Source organism: Phalaenopsis equestris, unplaced genomic scaffold, assembly GCF_001263595.1.
Source record: "Phalaenopsis equestris unplaced genomic scaffold, ASM126359v1 Scaffold212756, whole genome shotgun sequence".
Taxonomy (NCBI): Eukaryota; Viridiplantae; Streptophyta; class Magnoliopsida; order Asparagales; family Orchidaceae; genus Phalaenopsis; species Phalaenopsis equestris.
The window spans coordinates 53,061-76,100 of NW_018231664.1; the positions used below are offsets into that span (position 1 = coordinate 53,061).

The 23,040-nt window shown below is 36.4% G+C and overlaps 1 protein-coding gene across 4 annotated transcripts in view; it reads right to left on the reverse strand.

The window, feature by feature from the left end:
• Positions 1–22,478, reverse strand: part of LOC110036931 (protein PARTING DANCERS) — a 49,460-nt gene extending 26,982 nt beyond the window's left edge. For 3 of the 4 annotated variants that reach the window (XR_002295279.1, XM_020741492.1, XM_020741491.1), the window contains exons 1-7: positions 22,219–22,478; positions 6,848–6,969; positions 6,688–6,776; positions 6,528–6,623; positions 6,346–6,440; positions 6,231–6,271; positions 6,062–6,145 (exon numbers count right to left, since the gene is read on the reverse strand). Coding sequence is in view for 2 of the 4 variants with exons in the window: in XM_020741492.1 (XP_020597151.1) it covers positions 6,062–6,145; positions 6,231–6,271; positions 6,346–6,440; positions 6,528–6,623; positions 6,688–6,776; positions 6,848–6,969; positions 22,219–22,372 (681 nt within the window). In the remaining 2 variants the exon portion in view is untranslated. The remainder of the gene's footprint in view (positions 1–6,061; positions 6,146–6,230; positions 6,272–6,345; positions 6,441–6,527; positions 6,624–6,687; positions 6,777–6,847; positions 6,970–22,218) is intronic. The other variant, XR_002295280.1, reaches the window with a different exon arrangement.
• Between the last annotated feature and the right edge of the window lie 562 nt (positions 22,479–23,040).

Genomic DNA, 23,040 nt, shown 5'->3' on the forward strand with positions numbered 1-23,040 from the left:
AGCCACCTGCCAAGACCAATGAGCAAAGGTAACCAGAGGGGAAGCGAGTGAGGCTCGCGGTTAAGGCAACAAAGAACCTAGAAAAGAACCACCGATAACTATTATGCTTCCCTGACAAACATAAGAGGATAACTAAAGTGATTATAATTTTTGTGATGGCAATCTATCCATAACATTCAAGTCAATCAAGCCTAGTAAGAAGGACCAAATCACACCAAACGACCTCCAATAGGCCTCACGGGTAAGGACCAAAAGGGGAGGCTGATTCAACCACATCACAAACCCACGGCTAGGAATCAAACAAACACTCAATTGTGGCTTTATAAACCGCCAAACCAATCCATCAAAGACCAAATAACAGCTTTCGAATGGGAACAACACAGCACGCCCAAAATAGGCTCTCGGGTAAGAGTCGAGACCAACAAAAATCAAAAGAAACTAAGCCATTTCTCGGGTAGGGGGCCAAACAAAGCAAATCGAACTCCCAACTAAAGCCAAACAAAGTCGCAGCTAGAGTTCAAAATCAGGTTACAACAAAAGGGTAGAAAACATCTCCATATCCTCAAGACATCAAAATATAGAACTAACGCATGTTTTACACAAGAACAGCTATGGAATTCTTCCAAATCAACATAAATTCATTCATCACATGTATATTTAAGCCGAGACACCCGTAGGATGCCAAAACCGAGTGAGATGCCAAAACCGAGCCTAGCAGGTGCCAAAAACCGAGCTCAGCAGGGGCCAAAACTGAACATAAGAAGAACCAAAACCACACCCAGCAGTATTAAAATCCAGGCTTCCATAAAAAAAATAGAGTTCTAGCCATTTCAAGCCAAAACCGAGACTCCAAACCAAGCCAAAGCCGAGCCCAACCAGGGGCCAAAACCAAGTCCAGCAATATTAAAATCCAGGCTTCTATAAAAAATTAGAGTTCTAGCCATTTCAAGCCAAAACCGAGACTCCAAACCAAGCCAAAATCGAGCCTCCAAACCAAGGAATAACCTGCATGTCTAAATATTTCAAGCATGAAACAATTCCAACAGATATTTGAATAGGGGAGATGCCTCACGAGGAGCTAAACGAAGCCCTCAAGACAAGCTTCAGAGCTTTCCAAATTAAATAAATTTTCTCATAGCATACACTTCAAGTAAGGGAAAGCCACAGGAGCTAAACCGAGCCCCCATATATGTATAAAAAGTAAAGTGGTAAAGTGAACTCTCTAAAGTGAACTCTCTAGCATTCATTTTAAGCAAGAGCAAGTCTTAAGATGCGAAAGCCGAAACCCCCTAGCATGCATGAAAAACCAAATAAATTATTCAATATCTCATGCTAAACGAAAGATAAATGAAAAGTTTCACAATACACATCCCAACATGCTTGCAAGAGGAGTAGAAATTATTCCAAAGTCATGCTTTAATTATCCAAATTGCTGCCAACATAAATATGATATGAAACAGAAAACATGTCATATATCCACCACTTTAAGCAAATGCCCAAGTCTAATTCCTAACACATGCTCACATTTCCATTTCTAAATGCTTGAGTGCCAAGTATTTCAAAGAAAATATAAGTGTAATATCATATAAGCATACTGTGTTATCCACTGAACCGAGCAAGAGAGGCTCGACAAAGAGAAAACCGCAAGGCAGCAAGGCACCAAAGAAGAAAAAAAAACAAAGGGGGGGAAGAAGGGGTACCTCCTTAATGCAAATGTAAAGCATCGCAACTCAAGAAACCACCTCAAGGAAATGCTCTCACAGAAATCTCCTTCTCAAACTTCTCTCACAGCCAAAATCTCTACTCCTCTCTTCTTTAGCAAACTTTTTCAACAACCCCCAAAACCCCAAAAGAAAACTATGTTTTTAGGCAAAGAAGAGAGGAGAAGAGAAAGAAGATCACCCCATCCACACACAGTAATCTAATCGGGCCAAAGAAGAAAAGGACGCATTCCCTGCTCCCCATCCACACACAGTAATCTAATCGGGTCAAAGAAGAAAAGGACGCATTCCCTGCTCACAGAAGGCGAAGCAACCGAAACATCTAGGACCAAGCGGCGCAACTTCCTAAAGTCAAACAACCAAGAAAAAGAAAAACCATAGCTTGGGGAGACTGGCACGGCTTCGGGAAGGAGGGACTTCCCGAAGTCAAACAACCAAGAAAAAGAAAAACCATAGCCTGGGGAGACTGGCACGGCTTCGGGAAGGAGGGTCGCAGGCAAAAAGTGTCGGGCAAGGACGAATGAGAAGTCAACTCTCTCTCGCGTGGAGGAGTTCGGTTGGCTCGAGACCGAGAAAGGGAAAGGATGCAGTGCTCGGTTGGCTCGAGACCGCGAACGGTAGAGAGAAGGGAGGCAGAGCTCAGGTGCGTGAGTTTAGGGATTTAGGGCTTAAGGAGGAAAAGAAGGATTTGGTTTTATATAAATTAATATATATATATATACACTAAATCATATGCGATTTATTCACGCGCGATGTCGTAACAAAGTGGGTGTCCTCCCTAGGCAAAATCAACTTTCCGGACGCGCCGGTGCAGTCCGTTTTGTCATCCCGGGTTGCTCGGACGACGTCGTCGACAATCGAGTCAAAAACGCGTCAAAATTCAAATTTCACGAAGTTTCGACCCGTGATCGATCGTTTCAAAAATTCATGTAAGTTTTTCGACGAATAACGGTGCAAACGATGTGAATTGTGGTGATCGAACATGTCGACTGAACAAATCACGAATTTTGTGCGCGCAACGGTGTAAATTGTGCAAAAGGTCACCCCAAGGCTTAAAAGGTCCTATAGGAATCCCTTTTGGGTTTCCTCATGTTGGTTTCATCATTCTAAGCGCTAGAAGTTGATACCACACAAGCGAAACCACAAAAGAGTACAAAAGTAGGTTGAATTTCTAAAATGAGGCGGGTCCCATTTCTAAGGTTCTAAGATAGTCAAAGGGAGATCCCTAAGGCTAGATCCTAAACCCCAAGAGAAAGTCTAGACCTCACTAAAAATGAGGTCAACAGTCTTTCAATGAGTAACATAAATGCTTTTTTATTTACGTACCCACCACCCAATTCTTATATATTTACATTTCTAATACCTATTTACATTCCTAATACCCAAACTTTAATTTTAATATATGTGCCACCCTCTACCCTATGCATGAAATGGTATTATTTCTTTTGCAATATGAAAGATTTGGACGGTATATACACATGAAAGATTTTTGTGGCATAAATGTGTGGAATAAATGTAAAAATTGATGTATAGATGTGAATATTCAAGAGATCTTACATGTATGCCACTTAAATGCTTACACATGTATGTGGGATTCAAATTTGTTTCAGATTTTCCTATCATACAACTCACATGGGAAGAATTTTGATATTTGGTTATGGAGGATTTTCAGGATTAGCAAGTCCTTATAATATTTAATTACTTTGCCTTTTGTTGTTCATATCATTTCAATTAGCTTGGGGGAACTTTAATGACAAGAAACTGTTTGCAAAGGAATATTTATCCAAAAAACCTACTTGTGAATAATTTGCTTCGGTGGAAATGGAGCTGTAATGTATTCTGGAGTTTAATTAGTGTTTAGTTCACTGGTTTAACTGATGTTATTAAAGCTGCAGCTAGTTTATCCTTTAGCTTTTTGAGAAATGTCGTCAGTAGTTCATTTGTTCTTATAAGCTGAATTTGGAAATGGCAGCTCGCCTCGCGCTGTTTTGGGAATGTTAAACTAATTTGTGTCTCATTTGTACTGCAGTTTTGACCACATTTCATGGTTGTTTTCTGTTCTCTATTTGTGTCAATTTGAGAAGATTTTTGGAGGTTTTTATGTATCGATTTAGGCACTTTAAGTGCTGATTTTTGGAGGTTTTATACATTGATTTGGGCACTGTAAGTGTTGATTTTTTGAGGCTTTTAAACACCTTTTGGGGGTTGATTTGATCATTGTTTTGAAAGAATTTAAATTCTTTTAGGTTGATTTACTTGCAATTTTGCTCCTCTGCTTTGTTGATTTCTTTTTTGAAGAGGGTCGACCTCCTTCTCCATCGATTTGTTTTTATTATAATGGTTAAGTCAAAAATGAGAATTTCTGATTTAATTATTTGGAAAACACTTAAAAAATATTTGATGATTAGTTGGAAAACATTGCATTGAAAGCAAAACGCCCTACAAAACACCCTAAATCACTGCAAGCTCAAGTTAGAGGCATAAACTTCCTAGACTTTAGGAGACACCCTAGGTGAGAGTTCCTCTACTTAATTTTCAAATGAATGACGAAACTAGGCATTTTACCTCAATTCATAAGCTGGTTAAAATGATAGACATAAGGATACACGAAGATGTGGTTCATAACTTCCTCTTAATTAAATCTAGTAATGAAATTCCCGCAATGACTTAACCTACAATGAAGCCCAATGCTCCGGAATTTGAGCTTGAGCCTTACACTCAAATTTTCCTGGCAATTGGGGGCATTCCCAATGTCACGTATAAGTCACATACTTCTGGTCCTTTATATGTGACATCGTGTTTTGTTTTACTCGTTCGTGTTTTTTTTATTATTATAATTTTATTATGCCGGATTTTATAGCAATTTGTTTAAGTTTCCTGCAATTGGTTGTTCTTTTTATTGCATTATTTACTTTAATGTACCTGCTAAAATCCTTGGGTAGTGTAACAGTAAGACATATGTTAGGAGGTACACCGGGACTTTGAGACCCAACAATAATTATACTTGCAAATACAAAACATAAACTAAATTTGGAGTCGCTACAGTTTGAAGCTTGGAGTAAGTCTTCGTGGGCAGCGCGACGGAGAAACAGCAGATGGAGGATGACGATATACAACAACATACCCTTCTTTAAAATTAAACAACAAGTCATAGGACTTCAAGATAGTCTGCCTAGCGCGACATAAATTTTCACTTTATCTTTTAGGCATTTGCACAGTCAGGTTGTGCAATTTAAGCACTAACATGTTTTAGGTTCCGAGGTCGTTGTCCGATACGACGTAAACCCTCATATCTTCCAAGCTATTTGTATGACCGTGTCACGCAAATATAAGACCTAAGTAATAAAATTGACAGGATGAAACATCGAATGGCATCTTCTCAAAATTGAAGCCAAACAATAGGATAATTCGGGATGTCACTGAGGTTTTCTCCTCCGAATCTGTGACATCCCCTACTTTTCTTTCCTTTGACTCTAGAAATAATTATTCCTATTTGGTCCTTTTCTCACTTGACTTTTGTATGTCCAACCTTGGAAACCCTAAATTTTGTATTCATGAAGATTGATTCCTCTGATCATCATCGAGAGTTCTCCTAAGTGACTTTAGTCATTTGAGATCATTTGAGAGGTAATTAACTAAGTCATTTGAGAGGTAATTAACTATAGGGGTTTGCCTCTATAGGAAGCTTTAAGAACCGAGGTAATATAAATTATATTTAATTCTCAATATTAGGTAGGGGAACTTGTCGGTCAACATAAAGGTTCGAAGACTAAAACGGATATCATAAATTCTTTAGTTTATATGATTGAGCCTCACTAGTAAGTAATATGTCTATTCCTCGGGATAGATGTATCACTTACAGTGTTGTGCTCGTTTATTTAAACTATCGTCTACATGAAATCGGTTCGGTCTCGTATTTTCAAAATTAAACAATTACATTTCAAAACTATATATATTATATTAAATCAAATAGCTTTTTCCCAAATTTAACGGTCGACAATATAAAGTCAAACTTCCCCAAAATTGTTGATATTTGGGCTACTTGTACATAGAATGATGGTATTTGATCAAATCATATAAACAAAACCGAATTTACATAAGAATCATAATTGTAAATTGTGAGACTTGGAACGGTAGGAGGTTCACAAAATTATTACAAAGAATACGAATTAATTACAACTTCTACTTCTCCGCAGTCCAATACTTAACAAAATAAGCTGGAAACTTTAGTTAGCATTTAGACTGCAATGTCCATGACTACACATTAAAGGAAAGGATGCAGACAAGAAAATTGCAACTGCAAAAGGTATGTATAATGGTAGCAAGATATGATTGATTACCGCATTTGCATCATGGTTATCAATTCCCGGAATGGTGGTGATGACTCTAAGGAAGCAATCCATCTGCTCAATTGATTGCATACGCTTGGCAAACAAAGGGCAGTTATCATTCATAGACAAAATACTACAACGATTAAACTGTGAAATGTATAAGCTAACTTTGACATACTTCAAGCTTCATCATGGATATGACATCTTGTTGCTTACAAACTGTTAACATGTAATTGTTAGCAGGTCAAGGAATAATGATTCTATGCTTTGAAATTCAGGTGTTAAAAACATACCTCCACGAGCATGAGCAATCTTCACAATCTTCTCAAAACCCATCTCTGGATCACAAACTGGCACAAATGTTGGGTTACCAAGCTCCATGGCATGCCTCATTTTCACAAACATATAAAACGTTTAAAACAAGTATGCATTGCTGCAAATACGCTTAATGTTGTATATAAGTTTGAATACCCACTTGAAGTATGAGTCGTTAAATGAGTCATTCTGCTCCTTAGTTGGGGCAGAAACAACAACATAAAGATGCCTGAACTGTCTTTTCAGTGTCACAACCCTGCATTTTAGAATAATGTTAATGAAACACCGTAAATAAACTAACAAAGGTAGATATGATCAACCTGCTAAAGACGGAAGGGGCATCATGACAGTCCCAATTTGTAATGAATAGGAATGCAACTGATGTTCCTCCGTTGTTGAATATAAAATCCTACATTTCATCTATTATTTTTTGAGTCGAGATATTGGGACCAAATCTCAAAAGAAAGAGAAGGTATATACCGGGGCTATCTGAAGAAAGTTGAGCCTATATGAATTTGTATGGAGGAATGATGAAATGAAGATGATGAAAGATGGGTGCTGCTCCTCTTTCCAGGCAGTGCTCATCATGCAAACTCCACTCCCTGCACAAAAGAAAATCCCATGTGGATTTTTTACTCTCATTAGGGAAGCTCAGATATTTCCGATAGGCTCAAATCAGAACAAAACATCATGCATGGCTAGTTACTAAAATGCACATCTGGATCATGCACCAATGTTTGAAATGATTAAATATGGTTAATCCAAATAATTAGATTCAATTTTGTCAGTGGACAGAACGCAAATCTTACAGGAAGTTGGTAGATTGATAAGAAGGAGAATGCAGAGAGAGAAAGAGAGGCACGGAATTTTATTAGCCCAACGTTACAAGAGTAGAGTCCGGATAATCTGATCTCCCCAGTCTCCCCCCAAGTTTCCCATTTTATAGCCCATGCCCATGATTTTGTTAAAAAAAATGCAGGTGGTCAATTCGGAACATTCGTGGCTCTTCGCTGGTGGATCAACCTCCATAATTTTGCCACGTAGTAATTAAAGTTTCTTTTAATAGAACTTCTTTCCTCGGTCTCCTGTTAGTAGAGCTGTATTGATCTAACATATGAGACAAGAAAATAGATTACTTTTTCAAGCAGTATAGAAAGGAGAGCCGATGTTCTAAGTACTGGCCTCCGTGACAGAAGTTTAACTGTGTCAAAATGAATTAGCATTTGGCTCGCCTTTGTTGAATCTAGATATTTCCTGTGAGGCATGCCAAAAGATCAGAGCAGTGGATACCAAAGAGGAGAGAAAGGGGAGGGGAGAGAAATAAAATAGCACAGATTTTCCCTATAAGGGCAAATTCGGGTATTAGCGAACTTTGTGACACATTTTATACATTGTAACTGAAGAGTTACAAGTGAAAAAGGGAGGGAGAACTCCTTATAGAGTATGGGTCAAGAAAAATGAGCCAGAAGCCCTTTTTACATAGAGAGTCATACAGTAGAGATTACATGTTTACCTCCGCTTTAATAAGAAGGTCACAAGATATTATTGTTTTTTGTCGTGTCTTTTCGAATTTATAACTGATTTTGGTATTCCTTAATGTTCCTGGACAACAGCGCTCATGTCAGTAGGCTATTTTATCTGGATACGGTTTGTTCTTTGTTCTGGGACGCCGAACGACTTGGAGAGTGGTAGTCGGTCGGCCCTAAGGTAGCCGGTTGGCTCACATGTTCTTTGGTGATTTTTGGGGAAAATGTTGTGAGAGCCTCACGTTCAAGCTTGTGCGATTGCTAGGGGTATTTGACTTTTGTTCGATCGTTAGGGAGACTTTTTTTTTTGGTCGGCGTGGGTGGCTCTTTGGTCGGTTGCCAGCCCTTCAGCAACTGTTAGTTCTAGAGTCAGTCGGATTTACGAGTAATTAGTTTTTCATTAGGGGCATAGTTTTTTTGATTTGTCCCTTTTGATTTGGATAGTCATATTGTCTTGAGATTCGTGCAGATCATTTTTGGATGTACATATTAAGTTCTTCAATTTTCTTGTTCCTTGATAGCAACAGCTGCAATAAGGACAAAGAAATTTTTAACGCATTAAATTGAATCTTAATATTCAAATTTTAATGCAAGAAAGACTTCTGAGATTTCCCTGCCCGCAACCCTTTTATATAGGGTGTGGGGTACAATTATATCATATGGAGTTTGTCCTTCCATACATTTGTTCAGTTTTTTGTGATTCGACTATAGAGAAAGGGATCGAGCAAAAATACTAGTTGCCCTTGGTATAAGACAACTCCGGCCTGAGGGTGAGCCGAAGAAAAAGAGGTCAACTAAGAAGACGAAACCCACCGAGGGGAAATAGGGTTGTTCGACTCAATTTGGTGGATTCTGAAGAAAGTGCAACCTAGTGCTTGGAAGGAGTTGTGTGGCTTAGCAATCGATCCACACATAAAGACACTTGCTAATGTTCAAGTCTAACCGGAGATCGTGAACGTTTCCCTGCCAACTGGTGTACAAGGATTCGGTGGAAGTAACCCTCCCCCCTCCCAGTCAGCAAGCCCCTCCCCCTCCCAGTCAGTAAGAAAGGGGTCGTCTGCTGAATTCCCATTTTTTTATGTGGGTGGAGCTACTTCAGATTTTGTGTTAATGATTTCTTGTGCATTCCTTTTATTTGAATTTATTGTTGTTCGTTCATTGATTTTTGTTTTTTATAGATGAGGAATCTCGAGTTGGGAGACTGTGGCCGGTGGCAGTCTAAATCCGACCTTGTTGGTAGGCCTCGTTTCCTAGATGTTGGTTGGCAGCTAGGAGAACATGGTTGATCACCCAGCCGATTCTTTGGAGGCCCGCGGGGAACATCCGAGGGACGCTTGATGTCCCCAAGAACCTTCACCCACCGCCTGTTAAAAGTGGAGGCTACTCTGGCCCGACGGGAAGAGCATCTTCATGTGATGTTAGAGGAAATGCGGGGGAGGGTAGTTAATCTTCACCGAGAGGTTGCAAAACACCGGGAATATACGTTTGTGTAGAGGGTCCCTTCTGAGGCTAATAGAGTGAATCAGTTCAAGCTAAGTGATCAAATACTGTATAGAAGGTTAGGTATGAGAGGTTTGGTTATGGCCGAGACGGCCAAAGACCAATTTGTAAAATACCTTTTATCAAACTAGGATCCAAATATAATTTATCTTTTTAATAAATAAAATAAATTTTTTTTCTATTATGATTTTGGTGTTGACATGATGTTTACTCTCCAATCCTCCTGCGACGTTTCTACTTTTGTAGGATTTCTATAAATAGGATTTGAGGCGCCCAATGATGTGCCTTATGCTTTTTCTTCCTAGACCTTGTCGCTCATTTCTTGTCTTTTTGCTTAGCTTTTATCTACTCGTTCTCTTCTATTTTTTTATGGCTCCCAAGCAAACTCCCCTAACCTTTGGTCTGGTGGCTTCGGCCGAGCACTCTATGTTATCTCCATATAAGGTTGCTTGCGTCACAGAAGCCTTAATCTTCAACCCAACCATCAAGCTAAGAGCCGCTTGCCCGGATGAAAGGGTGATTGGTAGGTATGGAATAACTTGTTGGTTTATCAAAATCAGTTTCGATATAGGCTGTGATTGCCCTTTTGTCATGAACTTGGGGCAATTTTCAATCGGTACGTCAACCTGCACAAATCAAGCTGAATTTCATTGCTACAATAATAGCCTACATTATTTTATGTCAGCGAAAGGGAATCATGTGGTCAACCGATCTATTCAACCACATGTTCTTTCGCGTGGAGTCGAACAGGTACATCCAGCTTGGAACAACCGGCAGGTTCCAATACTCCGGTTTGACAAAAAAAGATAAGGATTGAAAATAAAAAATTTTCATCACCTTGTCATCTGAGAGCTATGGCGTAACAAGTTTTCCGACCGGCAACATCTTCCAAAAAAAGAAAGGCATCAATTACTCCCGGATTAAGAGGGTCAACCCTAGTACACCGAGTCGGTGACAGTAAGTTGAGGCTTGTTTCCAAGAGTTTTCGACCAGATGACAGCAAAACCATGGGTCGCCTCTGACGCTATTAAAGTCAAGAGAGAAAAAGAAGTGGCTGCCAGGATAGTTAGAAAGAAAGCTCATGCAGAAGAAGCCTCCGAGTTGGAAGTAGCAGCAACTGGAGGGAGGTCGACGGACATCTAGATGGAGCAATCGATTCAGTGGGTGACGATTTTCTCTTTTCTATTTTTGCAGCCACGGTAGTGATCCAGAAAATTTTAATTGGTGAATAGACCATCATTGCCAAAAAGATTGCACCCGATGCTGACTTTGACACAATTCCTTGATGCATCTCCTTCCGTTCGGCGAGAGGCTAAGAGGGGCCGACATAGCCGCCCTAAGGAGGGAGCTGATGAAATGAAATCTTCCGAGAAGGCAGAAGCTCAGCCAACTACACCTCACCAAGATGCTTCATTCAATGACTTATCTGTTACACAAACCGAGCCTGAAATCAATTCAGAAGTGGGATCTATAAAGGAAATTCAACACCACAAGGGAAGGAGTTGGTCGCGGAATCGACTCCTTCACCCCCTCTTAACTTACCAAAAGAAGATGAAGGGTTCCCTAGGTAGCTAGGTTCCCTCTAAAGGTCAGGGGACCAAGATTTGGAAATCTTCTAAAAGCTGGTTCACAGCCATTGACCGATCGATGGACTGGTACAACAAATCACCATCTTTTGAGTAAACCCTTCTACCTTTCTGGAGGTCATCTGGTGGAGTGTGTTCACCAAGTCTCTCGGAAGCTCGAGGGATCGGATCTGTATAAGAAGGCCAATCACTATCATCTGAAGGTGTGGGAGGCTTCCCACCTTCAATCAATTACTTGTGATCGGGCTGAAATGAAGGGAGTTGCTATTTCAGAGAGGGTCGGGCCCAAGAAGGCAGAGAAGCAGGATATGGTGGCCAAAAAGAAAATAACAACGACCAAGGAAGAGTTGTCCACTATCTCGGATCTTCTGTCGATCGCCGAACAAGAGATCTGTGAGCTAAAAGCATTATAAAATTTGGCGACAATTAAGACCGAAGAAGATACTTTGAGTTGCTTCCTTCACACCCAAAGCATTATAAAATTTTAGGTGAATAGCTTCGGATTGGAAGCATCACGTCAATTGACCGATTCATTTATGCTGATTGAATGAATTTGCTACTTTCTACACCAATTTCGATGGGTCAATTGGGGACGACTCAGACGCTGAGGGTGAAAGTTGTTCTAGTTAACTCCCTGATACTTAAGAGTTTTTTTTTCTGGGAGAAACTTTTTGTAAAGTTTAAACAGATAAACTTTTTTTTTGTAAACATATAATTTTTTTACATTTCTTCAATTTTAGAATGAAAGTAAAACATTCGGTCATTTTACATGCCGTTTGATGTTTTATCTTATCGTTTCTTTCTTATAATTACTTGGTGAAGAGTATGTGTTCGATGAATGATTCGGCCCTTATTAAATGTTTTATCTTATCGTTTCTTACACTGCCCGTCTCATTTTGCTTAGGTCTGATTCGTCTCTTCGATCGACCCATATCTTTTGCAAGGACTTAGGCGGATCTTGTCGTTGCTTTCATGGGGTAACCAATAGAACTCGCTACTAGGGAGGGAACCTCTTCCAAAGCTATATCAACGTTGAGCTTCAAAAATGACTTTTTTTATGCTTGGCATTATGGTCAGTTTTGTTGTTGAAGCGTCGATCAAAAGTCAATAGCATCATTGTCAGACGCTTTTTCTTCTTGATATTGTCATCTGGCTCGCATCATACAATTTTAAAGGTCAAAATTACTTGGTCGGATTTTAGCTTTGATTGGGCCTCACATTTCGCCAGGTGTTAGACAGATCTTGTTGTTGCCTTCGTGGGAGTAACCGTCGAGACTCGCCACTGAGGTGATTTGTGTCTTACCTTTCACGGAGCTTGTCGCTTCCGAGTAGGGAATCACCTCCAAAGTTTTATTTGATTCAAGCTCAGGGAACAAAAAATTTTTTATGCGGGAGTGTTGTGGAATATTCCCGATTGGACCTCTTTTAGGTCACTATCGGTGTGTTTTTTTAGAACCAAGTTCCCTAAGTGTCAATTGGGCCTAGAATGACATTAGAGAGATTCTTCGTGAAATTAGAAAGGATTTTGAAAATAGTACTCTCTTTGTGTTGAATAGGGTGTCAGTCGCTTGGGATAGGCCGACCAGTGCGCGAGTATGATCAATCGACTCATTTCGACCTTCGAGAGTCAGACATCCGTTTTGAAATACTCGTCTCTTAGCCAAGGCCTTTAGGAAGTGACGAAAATGGTGTACCAAGCTCCAGATATCTTTCATGAATTCCTTATCATGCTCCTTATTTAAGTGTCTTTGAGATCTATTTCTCCAAGGTGGTGTCGTTTACCTGCTTGTTGCTAGCATACTCCACGCTCACCGTACTTTTAGAATATTGAATTCAGATTTGTCCTGTAAAACATGCTCAAGGATCAGAGTGGCAGAAACTAAAGAGAAGAGAAAGATAGAGAGAAAAAGAGAGAAATTAAGGAGCATATATGGACTGCCCTTTACGAGCAAACTGGGGTATTCCCAACTCTGTTACCCATTTTATATATTGTAACTGAAGAGTTAGAAGAGAAAAATAAAGAAAGATCTTCCCACAGAGTATGGATCTAGAGAGAAGAGCCAAAAGCTCTTTTACATGGATTGGACCCCTATTTATATAACATAGAGGGTCATATAGTGAAAAATTACATATCTGCTCCTACTTTAATAAGGATTACATTATATTATCTTTTGTCCTGTCTTTTCGCATTTATAACTGATTTTGGTGTCTTTTAATATTATTGGACATTCTAATTGGTAGTTCCTTAGGTTGGTCAAGCGCGCTGGTGTTGGTAGGTTATTTCATCTAGATACCAATCGGTATTCGCTCTAGCAAACCGGTATCTGTGAAAGTGGTAGCTGATTGGCCCTATGATCTTCGGTCGACTCGCCTGTCCTTTATTGTAACTTTCGGAAGAAATGTTGAGAGAGTCTCACGTTGAAGCTTGAGAGATTATTGAGGGTGTTAGACCTATTTTCGGTCTTTGAGGAGACTACTTGTTTTTGGTCGATCTGGGTGGCCCTTTGGTCGATTGTTAGCCCTGTCAGCTGTTGATTCTACAGCCAGTAGAATTTATGAGTACCTAGCTTTTCATTAGAAGCATATTCATTGATTTATCCCTTTGATCTAGACCGTCAGATTGTCTCTAGATTCGTGCAAGCCATTTTTGGGTGTACAGCCTTCATTGAGTTGGTTATATTATATTCCGTGAAAAACATTTCCTTTTATTCTTGTATGCATGCCCATATACAACTTAAAGGGCCCGTTCAAGATAAGCAAGGCTTCAACACATTGCGACAGAACAAGCTCATCAAAACTTGCCCACATAGCAATCACCATGAACCAACTCACTTGATACCGGAGTTAACCCCAACAAAAAGAGGAAAAAACAGAGATTATTACTGAAAATAAATACACCAACTCACCTGATACCGGAGTTAACCCCAACAACAAGAGGAAAAAACAGAGATTATTACTGAAAATAAATAGAGCTACAACCAACCAACTAAACATCCGAAAAATCTGAAATAGCAACAATAACCACACAAACACTTGACTCGGTTGAATCTCGAGTGCTGGTGGTGATTGTTAACGGCTTGGAAGGTGGCAATAAGGTTGGAAAGGTGCAGGCTTGTAAGTAAATCGTGGAAAAAAGCAATATCAGCTTGCTGTCCTGGGCAGCAGCAAGCAGAAAATTACTGTAACCAGCAGGAAAGAGCAACAATAAGCCATCTAGGGAAGGTGGAATGAGGGAGGACAGCACTGGGAGTGGCTTTCTGTGGGTAGCGACAAGTCCGGGAGAGGAGAAGCTGGCTGGGAAGACAAAATACTGCAGGAAAATAGTGATTTCCTACAGTTGTGGGTGACAACAGTGAAGGAAATAGGCGGAAAGCGACATGGGGAGGTTGGTAAAGGGTGGAGGGAGGGCGTCTACAGCGGCAGCAAGCAAGTGAATGAATTGAAGGAAACAGCATCAAAAGCAATTGTTCATATATATGTTTTTCATACCTTTTATGCATCATTTTTATGTTCTTCTGGGGTATATGTAGTGTTAGTTGCAATATACAAGAAATATTCAGAACATGGAGCACATAGAGCACAAAATAAGCTAAATCAACAAGCAAGCACCCCAGTGCTCATGACTAGCGCCTGATGCAGTCAATTCCAATGAAAAATACAAAGCGCGAGACATTCTCGTGTCAAGCCTCAAGAGCCCCAGAAACCAAATACCATTGTCGCCACGTTACAAGTGTCTGCACTCCGCTGACTGAAGCCCAAAATTGATGATTATGAGTCATGAAATCCAACATCGCATCGTCGTGCCCCATACTAGTGCCCCGGACCACCATACCAACATCGTCCCGCCTCCCTCCAACTTAAGGTGGTTTTGGTGGTTTCTTTGGCGATTTGATTGAAGGCTTAAAATCACTCAGAAGAACTCTCGTACATAGAAACACTCTTAGACACACGACGCACTCTAGCATTGCACTCTCATAGGCTCTTAGAGCATAAAAAAAATATTCATGGAGTGTGTAGTTTAGTATTTGTGTAGGAGTGACTGTAAGTGAGAGTTCTATCATTTCTTTCTGTAAGGAAGAGAGTGATTTTAATCAAGCAAGAAAGGATTTTCTGATAGGGATCAAGACTAAGGAATAAGGATTGTTTTTTATCGAGTTTTTCATTCCTTACTCTTATATTTTTGTTTGATTTATTGAATGCAAATAATGCTTTTATTTCAAACCATGTATAGCTCTTAAAATATCTCTCCCTGTCAAGATTCGACCCGAACTTATAATTAATTATGGCAGGAACAGACGGTTAAAGAATGAAATTAATTTTTATATTATTTTATTTCTATCACTGACATTTTAATATCCACAAGTTAATTAAAAAGAACCACTAAAGAAATAATTTAATTAATCGAAAAGTAATTTTCCTTTTTTAAATGTGGATTCTGTGTTCTGTAAATATTTTCTCCAGAACTCTTCTAATAAAAAAACTTAAACCTGAAAAAAATTGAAAATAACATAATAAGTTATCCCAGATAATCCAGTAGATAGTAATCAAACTTCTAAACTACAATTACTCAAGAAAAAGTAAAAAATATACATTTTAATTTACATATTTCACTAAAAAAATTTTATAATAAAATAATGTCTGTGTCAATGACATTTACTCAAAAAAATTTAAATTTTATATGCATTAACTTTTACTTTAATTTTCAAGGTTTAATATAAAACTTTATTTTTAGTTCATGTTATTAACTTTCACATGTCTTAGAAGCACCGTCAAGCAAATTTAACACAACCCTAGCCGATACAATCCCGTCGGCACAGCAGTTAAAGATCTTTATTACACAATAGTCTGAGGTGGTAGGGTGACTACTCATCCCTGACTAATATTATCCCATCGACACATCAGTTAATGATATAAATTTCATAATTGCCTTAGCTGGTAAGAAAACATATATGCACGTGGGTATATTGGCATCCCCTATGTACCATTAGGGGTGAACTCATTCTCTTAGCATACATATGCAAGCATTCATATATATATACTATTACATTTTTTATATCATGCATTCTTTTCTATTGAGACACATTACATTTATTTGTTAATGAATAAATGCAATCTTACAAAATTTATAGGTCATAAAATAAATAGATATATGTATTTAAGCTAAACTTTAAGTCATGTAATAATCAATATATATGCACATCTACTATAATTAAAATAATCAATAATCTAACAATTTTATAGAAAATCCATTGTATAACTATTTAATATGCTTATTTTTCTAAGTAGCAATATGAAAAAAAATTTATATGCTAAATCACACTAGAATAAAACATAAATGAAATCAAATATATATTAAAAGACAATAATTACTAAAATTAAGAAATATAATTACACACCTCAAGACTTTCACAGTTGTTTACTCCTACAGTTATAACTCTTTTCAATTGAAGACCTAAGAAAGAGAAAATATTATTATTAACAATTTGTCTCGCATTAGTTACAATTTAGTTAATTATAGTTAAATTTCTAATTATTTGATTAATTAAGGTTTTAAATTCTTAAATTTTAAGTTTAATCATTGCAATTTATACTAATATAAAGAAACAAAAATTTTTTTGGGAAATAGAACCCTATTCTTTCTTTAATGTCATCAACTTTTCTCAATCCAAATATGAAACTTCAATAGCTTGAATCTTGATTTAAATAAGCATTACTATTAATAGTTAATACTTAAACATGTATATTAAATTCATAAATTAATATTTCCCTAACCTTCATTTGTTCGGTACTCTGGCACGAGTCTCTTCCTCCCTCCCCAATTTTCTTCTACCTACAGCTGCAAACTCTGGGATCGATTCTCCTCCACACCAAGTTTTTATTCCCTCTCCTTATATCACGCATTAGCTCCTCTCCTTTGCAATTCTGTTCCATTAAGTTTGCACACCCACAGTACGCTCCTGCTCGCGTCTCCCACTCGCGGTACTTCTTCCTCTTATCTTCTCCTTCTCCCTCTTCACACACAAAGGTTTGGTCCTCTTTCCTCCTGCTCGAACCCGCACCACAAGATCTCGGTTCTTCCTTATCCTCTGCACAAGAAACCTTCAATGCTCCTATTCTTCTTCCTAGCCTCATCACTCGCATGCCCTAGACACACATGAGTCATCAAAATGATCGAAAGTAACATCGACTCCCTTCCTTTGCTCGAATGTGGCATCATCAGCAAGGTATATGACTTCCTTCATCTCCTTCTTTTTCTTCTTCTCCGGCTACTGCTCTCATTCACCTCTTATTCTTAAACGTTGCAAGACTAGTTCGATAAGATTCTACTACCTGATATTACTCTCCCATATAACAGTGGCGTCAATATGGGAGAATAATATCAGGCTTTATAATCTTTCCCACTTGAAAAAATTGTCCTTGAAATTTACATATCATTGCCCTGTTAATGATTATATAATTTATCATAATTTTTTAAATTTCATATTATATTTCAATAAGACTCACATTACTTAATCTAAATCATGCTCAAATATCACTTTTCTCATCACCTGTTTCGGGACATAAAATGAACTGAAGCGAGAACAGACGTTCGGACGGTGAAATTAAATTTTTTTATTATTCTATTTTCATCACTAATAGTTTAATATCCGCATATTAATTGAAAAAAAACCACTAAAAGTACCAATTTAATTAACCAAAAAAATTTTACCTTTTTAAATGTTGACGTCATCTTTTGTAAATATTATCTCCTCCGTAACCAATCTTCTAATAAAAAATATTACTTAAAAAATATTTAAAACAGCATAATGAGTAATCTCAAATAACTCATTTGAGTAATCACACTTTTTAGGTTACAATAACTTAAAAAAAAGATAATAAAATGTATGTCGATTTCCATATTTCACGACATAAATTTTATAATAACCTAATGCTTGTGTACATGAAATATACTAAAAAATATAAAATTCTATATGCATTAACTTTTACTTTATTTTTCAAAATTTAATCTATAACTTTACTTTTACTTACACTCTTAACTTCCACATTTGTCTCAGGAATATCGTCAAATATACCTAACACACTATTGATTAATATTTTCTCATCGACACAATAATAAATAATCAAAATTAAATAATTGTCTAAGGTTGTGGGTGTCGACTCGTCCCTGATCAATATTATCTCATCGATACAGCGATTAGTGATATAAATTTCACAATTATCAAAGAATTTAGAAAAACATTTATGGGAGTAGAACTATTGACGTCCTCTGCCTGTACTATAAAGGATTGAACTCCTCTTAACACACATACAAGCATTCATATATATATATATATATACATATTTGGCTCGGTTTTGGTCCCTAAATGAATTTGGGACTTCATTCCGCAGCTTTATTATATATATCATGAAATAAACTAAGATATGCACTTATACTAGTATTATAAATTTTCTTATGAACAATCATTATGGAACATGGTTTTTGAAATTTGGTGATTTAATGCTATAAAAGTTAGTTCATGTAAATTACATGAACTAACTATATATTGTTAGTTCATGTAAATTACAGAAAATACAAGTGCCTATAAGACTGCAAGGAGGATGTTAACAGAGAAAAGAAAGTATCTTTATTGGACTCTTTATATTGTTTGTTGACGTGATTTAATGCTATAAAAGTTGGGACAATTGCCGCAACATAAATATATTTTGCTTAAAGAAAAAAGAATAAGTCAATTTATTTACAACCATTCTTGGGTATTAATCTTGGTGAAAAAATTAACAAATAAAAAAATTATCCGACCAACAGTTACAAGATTTGTCATGACTTATTTGGCATTGCAAAGATTTAAAGAGCAACCTTTGAAGGCTATGTTTGTTTCTGAAGGATGAATAAAAATTCCAAAACAAAAAAATCAAAGAAAAAAAAAAGAAGAAAATTATAATGAGAGATGATTTATTCTAGGGCAATGTTAGTAATGCTCTGAAAGACTATAAGACCTTTAATCAAAGAATTACGAATGGTTGATGGTAAGAAGGCTCATGTTACGGGATTTATTTATGAAGCTATAAACAAAACAAAGAAGAAAATAGTTAAAGAATAGGAGGACAAGAAGAAGCTTACAAGGATTACGGGAAATCAATGACGAATGGGATCATCAGCGACATCAACATTTTTATATTGGTGTATGTTATTTAAATCATCAATTTTATTATGAAAAAAATTTTCATGTACATAAAGAGGCTAAAGCCAATTTATTTGCATGCAAGGATAGAATTCTACTTGAATCAAACTATCTTAAGATCACTAATCAAATTAAAGAATTTCATTAAAAGAATGAAATATTTGAATTTAGAGTAATTTATGCATGCTACAAGACACGCTCACTTGATAAAATTTATTTATTTATTATCCCAATTTATATTGATACTTTCATATAATCTTACGCTATAATGTTGGTGGGCACAATTCGACGATGATGTGCCTAAATTCAAAGCATTTGTTGTGAAAATTTTTAGTCTTACTTATTCGGCTTTCACATGTAAGCGTAATTCGAGTATACTAAGCCAACTGCATATATAGAGAAGAAATTAATTTGGTACAACTCGAATAAAAAGTTAGTTCATGTAATGTTCAAAAAAAATTGAAAGATATACACTTGAAATGATGGTAATGGAATAGATCTTTTGACTGCTTCTGATATTATGTCTAATAATGGATGGATAATGCCAAACAATGATGAAGAATTTGAGGTTGATGATGAAGAAATAACTTTCAATGGTGATGACAATGAAGATATCAATATCAATTTTATCATAGAATATGGTCAAAAAAGATATTAAATTTAGAGAAGCTTCTACTTCACAATAACTTATAATAAAAAGATGTCAAGTGCAGTTGGAGCATCAAAAAAATTTAAACGTAATTTCGTAATTAAAGTATAATTGATTACTTGGTTGTGTTACTAATTTATTATTTTGTTTAAAATTATATTGAATTCAATATTAATTGATGTAGAGAATAAAATGAAAGATGTCAACAGAAGAAAATTTTGAAGATGATGGTAACATAAAATTTGCGGATGATAGAGTCATTACAAATGATGATTCTTTCGAAGATGACGAAAATGATGATAATGCCATTATGGATCATGATTCTTGTGGCATATTTAAATTCTAAGTTTAATGTTTGAACGTTCTTTCAAACTTTTGTTTTATATTTGAAATTTGGGAATAATATATGCATGTATTATTAAGCAAAGTATTACAGTCTATTGGCATATCTAAATAATAAGTTTAATGATTAAGATTTGTGGTTTGTCAGATTTTATATTTATAAATTATGTTTAATTTTATGAGTTTTTAATTCTTTTTGTTTTGAGGGTTACGTCTCGCCTCGAAAAGAAAAAATGCCTCAATTCCTGATTTCACCTTTTAAAACATTGCTAAATATTTCATATTTATTATATTTGGTTATTCAATAAGAATATGGATTTATTGCCTTAAGACTAAGGATCAAACGAATAAAGGGTTTAAAGGAAGGACGGAACTCATTGAAAAAAAAACAGAAGAATTAAAAGGCTTTGAATTGATAATGAACTTAAATATTAATAAAATTCATTTAATAAATTATGTATTGATCAAGGTATAGTAGACATTTTATTCTTGTACACAAACCACAGCAAAACAAAAGAAAAAATAAAATATTAGAAAGGGTTAAATGCATGTTGTCTAGTGCAGAGCTGCCAAGCGAATTTGCGAAGAAGCTATTATGACAAACAAGCTATTTGATTAAAAGGTATTTATAGTGGCGGTGGTGTTTAATACACCCATAAAGATGTGAATTGGACATAAGATTACAATAATTTGAGGCCTTCGGTTGTGCAACTTATGCCCACGTTAGGCAAGATATATTGCTAACAAGAGCATTAAAATGTGTTCTTTTGGTATCCAGTTGAAGTGAAGGGATATCGGCAATGGTGCATAAAATTGGGCATTGAGAAGTGCACAATAAGAAATAATGAAGCTTCAATATAATTGGATTTCCATTTCTGATAAAGCCCAGTATGAATCATATTAAAAGGAAAGAATCTAAAAATAAGCTTTATTTATAGATGGAGCAATTTGTGGATGCAAATGATAAGCAGAAGATTGAAATAAATGAAAAAAAAACAGCAGACATTACATGGTAAGCAGGCTGAAAACAATTTTGAATATCAGCAAGGATATATGTTATCTCAGGCCAGAGAAGACGTCAAATAAGACCCTCTAAGAAACTTGGATTTGCTGAGACTATTGCTTATGCTTTTGTTACTTTATCTGAAAAAGACTTGGTATAACCTCCTTCATATGATGATGATGTGGATTACAAAGAAGGTGCTGATTGAATCCAGGAAATGAGATAATAAATGAATTTGTTGCATGAAAATTAAACATGGCAAAAAGTTAATAAACCTAAAAGGCACAAATTTATTGGCTACAAGTTCAAGAAGAAGATTCACACAAAGTACTTAAACAAAAATTCAAAGTATGATTATATGCCAAGGGTTTTGCATAGAAAGAAAGATTGGATTATAATTAAATATTTTGGCCAATTGCTAAGCAAACATCTATCAAAGTAATGTTGTCAATAGTCGATATAAAATAAGATTAAAGTAAGGGTGGGCCAAAGCACAGAGTGTTAGATTTTCATGATACTGATTTAATCAGATTCAAGATAACTGATCCTTAGTTTTTAATATTTTTTTCAATATTTTTTTGTCCTTTATTGTACTCTGAGGGTAATATAAAAAATCTCTAATTAAAAATTTGATTAAAAGAAAATATTCAATCTATTGTTTAAAGAAGGTCTTGGTATTCTAATTCATCCGCATTTGCTGCCTTCATTTGTCGGTAATTTTCAGTCAGGAATCAATCTAGATTTTTTTTTTTCTTTTGGCACTATTATAAAAAGTGACAGATGAGAAAAAACATCACATCCATATAATCGATAGACTCCATGGGATCCGCCATGACACACCAAATTCCGACCCTCGCCAAGAAAATAAAAGAAAGGCACCTGCCATTAACTCCCACGATAATGTAAATCGTTAACTGAAAGAAACAACTCCAAATTTAGATCGAGCAGGAGAATCAATATTCATGCTATCCGCTTAAGGGCCGAAGACACGAAAATGAATCTGGATTTCGGGTTGCAAGTAGGCTTAGGATTAGAATTAGGTTTATGGTTCGGTAGGAGCCTAACCTTTGGCGTTGAGATCATTACAATGCGCATCGGGACAGTTGAGACTGTAATATTTCTGCCGAACCTGAAGCTGACGATCGTGCATGTTTTGCAGGTAGTGCTGCCTAAGTCCCTCTCCTCCGCCTCCCCTAGTCATCGCCGGCGGCGATCGCATCTCTCCGTCCTCCTTAGACTGCGGTAGAACTTGCTCGCTGTCTATCGCTGCCGGATGCCATCAATCGCTGCCTCCGGCTTTTGTAGCGTAAAGATGGAAGTTTAGGTGTTAGATATGTAAACAGTAAAAACCTTGTAAATATGCATTAATTTATTTTTAATCAATATATTTTGCAAGATATGCGTCTAAGCACTATTACATAACATTTAAAATAAATTTAACAATTTAAATTTTAGATATTTATATTCTAGCAATTTATATTTTTGTATTTACAAATCTAATATTTGAATGTGCACCAACAAATATACCACATTCTTAATATTTACATATCTAACATCTAAACATTCATTTTTACTTGCATATCACTCAAATATTTAACATCACATCAAATATATCACAATCGCTATATTTTTAAAAACGGAAATATACAATTCTGTGCACAGATTTATAATACCATGATATTATAAATGTAAATAACAAAGTTTTAATTAAATAAGAATTGTGTGGTATGTAAATAACATTTCCTTGTCTTCTCTTCACAATACCAAACTTCATAGCAAAAAGTTTCTAAATGTCGTGCTAACAACTTTCAAAATTAAGACTTGAGGTCCAACTAAAATCCTCTTCAGATAGCACCCATACTTCAAACATTCTCGCTTGCTCAAATA